The 6,699-nt window shown below is 34.0% G+C and overlaps 1 protein-coding gene across 1 annotated transcript; it reads left to right on the forward strand.

The window, feature by feature from the left end:
* Positions 1-992: 992 nt before the first annotated feature.
* On the forward strand, positions 993-6,318 carry LOC133809214 (uncharacterized). Its single transcript, XM_062245928.1, has 2 exons — positions 993-1,175; positions 5,806-6,318. Exons 1-2 carry the CDS (start codon positions 993-995, stop codon positions 6,316-6,318), a joined length of 696 nt encoding a protein of 231 aa, XP_062101912.1.
* The last annotated feature ends 381 nt before the right edge of the window (positions 6,319-6,699 follow it).

The raw sequence follows: 6,699 nt of genomic DNA on the forward strand, positions 1-6,699 counted from the left end.
AATAATGGTTTGTGCAATACTACTTGAACAATCATTGATGCAGCGTTGGGAGAAGCGTTCATGAGTAAGAGCGCTAATGAGGTTTATAATCTGTTGGAAGAAATAGCTATGAATACCTATCAGTGGCCATCAAAAAGAGAAACCACTAAGAAGGTGGCTGGAGTTCATGAATTGGATGCCATCTCAATGTTGTCAGCTCAAGTGGCAACATTGACCAAATAGTTACAGTAGAACAGTATTCAAGCTCAAGTTATGCAGATGCAAGTCATATGTGAGTTATGTGGGGGACCTCATTTATTTGAACAATGTACAATGAGGGATTTTGACAACATGCCTATGGAGCAAGTGCAAGCAATAGGGAACTTCCCATGGCCCTCCAACAACCCATATTCCATGACTTATAATCAAGGGTAGCAGAATCACACAAATTTTTCTTACACAAGTGTTCAGGGTAATCAGCAATAGTTTCAGCAGAATCAACCTCAGTATCCATGGCCTCCTCCTGGGCTTTATCAATCACAAAATAGACCACCACAACAATCAATACCAATGAAGCAACCTGAAGCACAACTTGATGTACTGAACCAATTCATGACTGAGACAAGGGCATCTATTCAAAATTTGGAGACTCAAATTTGTTTATTGGCTAACCTAATGACAAACCGCGCTCAAGGGAACTTACAAAGCACTACATAGGTAAAACCAAAAGAACAATGCAATGCAATATCTTTGAGGAATGGTAAGGAGATAGAAGAGCCAGTAAGAAGCCTATTTAGTTACCGAAAGTGGTCGATGAGAAAAATGGTAAAGTTGAAGAAGAGGTTAATGAGAACCTTGAGAAAAAACAGCCAAAAATAATCATAGATTACCATACAAAGATCCCATATCGCCAGAGGCTTCAAAAGAATAAGCTCGACAAACAGTTTTCTAAATTTTTGGATATCTTTCGAAAGCTACACATCAACATTCCTTTTGCTGAAGCACTTGAACACATGCCTAGTTATGTGGAGTTTATGAAAGAAAATTTAACGAAGAAGAGGAAACTAGAGGATTATGAGACAGTGACACTTGCTGAGGAGTGCAGTGCGATACTTCAAAAGAAGCTACCTCCCAAGCTTAAAGATCTGGGTAGTTTCAACATTCCATGCTCTGTAGAGGGGGTGGGTGGTTCAATGGTGACAAAGGCTTTATGTTGTAGCAACCGAGGTTACCTTTCTCTTAGACCTCTTTATTTATGTGATTATAGGTTGTCTTTTATTTATAGAATAGATTTAAAGTTGTGGTGATAGAATAAGGTTTACTTTTTTTTAAAATATTTAGTGGTTATAATTATTATAGCATAGTATAGATTTATGGTATTATTGGCCTTGTTTGTGGAAAAATAGTATTTCTAAAAAGTTGTAGATAATTGAATTAACTTTCTAACAATATAAAGATTGTTTAAATCGGACTCCTACAACTTCAGTTATGTTTATTTTACTACAGGCGAGTCCAGAGTTTACGAGATTTAGGTAGTTAGAGGTTGAGATATTTTTCCTAGGTAGTTTGATGTTAGATTATTTCTCAATTATTTAATAAAAATATTAATAAGATAATTTAGAGATATTTTCTATAGAATTTAGGATTCTATTTTATTTAAATTTAAATTTGGATTATAATTAGAATGAAATTAGGATTTTTGAGAGCCTATAAATAGAGTATATTCCTTCTCTTTTTTTTTCATTCACTCTTGCTCTTCTTGAGACCCTCAAGCACTATGCACTCTCTCTCTCCCTATTGTCGTCGTGCACCACCATAAAAACAGAAACACTAAGGCTGCAATCATCATCACCATCACCTCTTCATATCTTTGAAATCCTAGTACCCAAAGAGGCCACACGACCAAGTTTATCTTTCTTATTGTTAAAACCCTACAAGCAAGCATTTAAGGATCTAGGGTTTCTCTTCAAGAACAAGGTTGAGGTATAAGTTAAGTATTGAATGTGTTTGGGTTTTAGATCTATTAGTTTATGTTTTATAAATGGTATTATGTTTATGAAATAGGGTTTTTAAGCCGGATTAGCATATAAAAAGGACTCAAGTATAGTTTTTGTGCACCACACTCAAGGTAAGGAAAATTAGATAGTTTAGTTTATGACCTAGTTTATGTTTTGTATGACCTAACATTTCAGGTACAATAAATGGGTAAGTGTGGCTGGACCTAAGGTGTCCAATGATATATGATAGACTTATGTTCGGTAGGCTCGGATGCCAAAATTTTATGACAAAACTAAGTTGATATCCGGTGTATGACAGACTTATGTCCGGGGCTTAATTGCCACCCCTATATAAGCACTTATCTTTTTATTATATCTGTCTTGTTATTATGACTTATGATTTATGATGATGACCTATGACTATGACTTATGACTTATGATATATTTTGATCTTGTAAGATTAATATAAATTAATATTGTTATGAACTCTTGTACGAACTGATGGTATGATTGTTATGACTATGTGATTATATGCTTTGTTATTTATGATGTGTTTATGAATAATATTATTATTGCAAGATATAATTTATGATCTAGGTATATGTATGATTTTTAGTATGACTCTGATATACGATAGATTATTCATTGTTAAAAAAATAAAATGTACAAAATTTATATATAAAATAATAAAGATTAAATTATTTATACAAGAAAATGATTCATTATTTAGTTATGTATTTTTTGAACACAAGAAGTTGGCTCTGAAACCGACATGTTTCTTGTCCAACGTCTAATTAAAAAAAAAAAACATATAAATATATAAAGAGAAAGACCATTATTGGCTTGCTCTTTTTTCTTTCCTTGTGGGTCTATAATCCATTTTTGTAATCAATATGTTAATCCATACGTGTCTTGCGGGTATTACTGGTAATGTATTTACATAAGTGCTAATATCTCTGATATATAAGGTGTTAAGTAGTGGCTTCTACAAGTCACAGAGCAGCCCACTTGTCATTGAAAAGGTCAAAAAACTTTTCTATATTCTTTTCCCACTCGTACATTTTCTCGTCGTGAAAATTAAAGGGTCTTCCAATTATTTTCAAAGACAAACATATATACAAAGATATTTATACACAGCAGCCAGCAGGGAGCGGTGCTCAAATAATACGCCCTCTTCTGCTGACTCTTGAAAGAGTTGAAGTTCCCCAGTCAAAACGAAAAGGCATTATTTAAGCTTCTCTCCCATTTTTCATATTTATTTTCCAAGTGTGTATATGCATATATATAGTATCAATGTGAACAGTGTTAATGACTTGTTGATATTAATTGGTATTTGTATATACGTAAATATCAAAGAATTTAACACTCCACCAGTGGGAGTGGCTGGCTACATCACATTGACCAAAGACTATATGACGAGCTAGAATATATATAGTCTTCCTTTTTCTTCTTAATTTTAAGTCAAACAGCATAAATATATATATTTATATATAATTATTATTCGTTATCAGAAGGTTTGAGCAAGAAGAGCCAAAGGTCAAAGTCAATGACCATTTCTTTAAGCGCACAGAAATTTAAACTACTTCATTCAATAAGAAATCAAAGTTTGCAGCAAACTCTCTATTTCAGTACTTTCAGACTCTCTGCACTTAACAACAAAAAAACGACAATTTAAGTAATACAACTTAATTATTAGAGACTAGCTTAATATAGACCTTATTAATTACCTAGCTAGGTGTGTGTATACTAGCATACGTCTGAGTGGCGGCTTTACAATATTATGCATATAAGCTAAGATTCAACTATATATTTATATTTATATATCTTTATATATAAACATTATTACGTTTCATGTATATGATCTTACTCAAAAAAATATATAGCATGAGCTGTTTTAATAATTTATATAATAGTATATGTACACCTTTTTTTTTTCATATATTGGATATTATAAATTCTACACCTTTGTTTTTTCATAAAGAACAAAATTACTATCCAAAATGTAATCTAAAAATCATAATAAACAAAAAAAGGTTGATTTATATGTTATACCAAAAACACATTTGATTCAAATTAATTTATTTATTATAAACGAAAAGTGTTAAAATAGCAAGTCCTCTCATTAAGTCTCAGCCCACTCAAATAGAACCAACAAATACAGTTACATCAACGTGTACAGTTAAAACCAGATCTACATACTGCGTTTCAAAACTATATATATATATTGTACTGCTCTTCATATAGTCAAAGAAAAAGGAAAAAGAAATAGAGATACCAAGAGCTAGTATTTTGTTTTAGGTTGAGAGTAGAAAAAGCCTGCAAGAAAGAAAAGACACAGAGGAGAGTTGTGAGGACTTTCAGAGCATCTGTGTATTGAGAGCTTGAGTGTAAACAAGAATAAAGGAAGGAGATTACCTTGCTAATCTGCTGTAGCTGGAATCTAAGAAGATCTTGTAACTCGTTCATCTTTATTGGTGCAGATCAAGCTTGATCACCTCTAAGGTGAGCTCAAGAGGAAGTAGCCCCATTTTGGTGGTGAACCTCTAATAAATCTTTGTTTGTACTCTCTATTTTTCATTTACTTTCTTTACTCTTTAATTTGGTAAAACTTTGAATGAGTATTTGTGCTTGTTGAGGCTAACCGAAACTTGTAGAGATCTGTTAGATCTTGGGTCTTGCATGTGAACAAGAAAAACTCTTTCATTTCTGCAAAACAGGAAGCTAGGGGTTAGAATAACTGTTGGGAAATTGGGTTTGAATAAAGCAAATAAACAAGTCTTTTTTCAAACAAAATATCTCAAAGCTTGAAAGGTCAAAAGTGATCTTAGTTGTTACTAATGTGTGTGTGAATGTGTAGGGATAGATAGGTATTCCTACAGTGGTATCAAAGACAGGTTGCGGCTGGGATGATTCACCACAATACAGTAACAAAGATCACAGCAAACACTGGAAGAAATTGATCCTCAAGAGGCAAAACCCAATATTGAAGAATTTGTGGATGTTCCCCTGAATGATTCTACAGAAACATCATCTTTAACTTGTTTTAATTATGATTTTATTAAAATGAGGAATCTAAAAGTTGATATTGATAAGTTTGATGGCTCGGGTGATTACAGGATATGGAGAAGGAAAATATGATCTCTTCTAGCACAAAAAAAGTTTTTGAGGGTGTTAAAAGATCCTATAGAATGGCCCGAAGGCACAACTAAGATTTTGCAGGAGGAATACTTAGAAACAGCAACCGAGATTATCATTTTCAATCTTTCACATGCAATAATTAGGCTGATTGACAAAGAGGAGACACCAACCAAAATATGGAAGAAGTTAGAGGAGTTGTTCCAGCAAAAATCCCTTACGAACAAGATCTTTCTAAGAGAAAGAATATTTGGCTACAAAATGAATCATTCAAATACTCTAGAATAGAGTCATGATGAGTTCTTGAGGATGCATATCAAGTTAGCAAACTCAGGAAAAAATGAAGCCTTGAGTGATAAAAATCAAGCCATTATCATCCTCAATTCATTGCTTGAATCATACAGGAAGGTGAAGTCAACAATAAAGTAAGGGAGGACAAATATAACTCTAGAAGAAGTTTTCAACTTTGAAGTCAAAGGACTTCACTACACCAAATACCCCTTTCTATAACATATGAATATAATAGTATTGAAAAAGTATTATGATACATCAAATAATAAAATAATATAGGTGGGAAAAAAAATTGACGGTACCAAAATCTTAGTAAAGTTATCTTCTACTTTTTACTTTTTTATTTCCAAACCTCTAAATAGTTTTCTAAGACACTTCTGACCATCCCACAAGCGATACCCAGTTAGGGTTTCAGTATCAGCCACCGTCTTCCTCTTCTTCTTCTTCTTCTTCTTCTAATAACAATGGTGATCCCGATCTTGAAACTTTTGATCTCGGTCATGAGGCTGTCGAGAAGGAGAAGGAAGAGGAGGTAAGTGGAGCTTCTATTCATCAGGAGCTTGCGAGGTTGGAATTGAAGGAGACCGAGGAAGAGCCGGTTCTGAACCCGGATTTGGAGGAGAAGAAAGAAGAAAAAGAAGAAGAGAAGGATGAGGAAAAGGTTGTTGACAGGGATTTGAGTGGAGAAGAAATGGGGAGCCAGAATGAAAGTGACGATGGAAATGAGAATGTGAATGAGGATGGGTATGGGAATGGGAATGGGAGTGAGAACGAGAATGAAAATGAGGATGAGGATGAAGATGAGGATAGGAAGAGAGAAGTAGAAGAGAACGATGATGAAGATGGTGGAGTGGGAGAGAATAACAGTGGAAATGAGACTGAAAATGGCAGTGAAGTAAATAATGGTAGCGGTTAGATGGATAAGAAGCTCTGATTATCTATGCAAGTCTCCTATCGTAAAAGAGAAACAAAGTGACTCTGGCTGAACTTGATGTTGGGCTTCTTCTCGGTGGATTGCCATTATCCTTTGCTAGGTATGCTTCTCTCTTTACTAATTATTAATTAATAGGGCTGTTCATGAAATCCAGAAACCTAGGTCCCAAACCCCAACCAATCCAGACCAAACCGTCTGAGACCGCACCAAAAAATCCGACACTGATGGTTCGGTTATCCGGACCATTTTCCTTCACTGTGGTGTGGTCCCGGTCTCAGCATTATACTTGTCGGTTCAAATCGGACCAGACCATTGATTATAATATTTTTTATACTATATATATATACATATATGTTAATAGAA

The sequence above is a fragment of the Humulus lupulus genome, chromosome 1 (assembly GCF_963169125.1).
Source record: "Humulus lupulus chromosome 1, drHumLupu1.1, whole genome shotgun sequence".
Lineage (NCBI taxonomy): Eukaryota > Viridiplantae > Streptophyta > Magnoliopsida > Rosales > Cannabaceae > Humulus > Humulus lupulus.

What these genes read in the sequence shown, in the direction of transcription:
- LOC133809214 (XM_062245928.1), top strand. Translation starts at nt 993, where the DNA reads ATGCCTAGTTATGTGGAGTTTATGAAAGAAAATTTAACGAAGAAGAGG. An exon ending in AGGGGGTGGGTGGTTCAATG is followed by an intron (nt 1,176 to 5,805) that starts GTGACAAAGGCT and finishes AGCGATACCCAG; the next exon opens with TTAGGGTTTCAGTATCAGCC.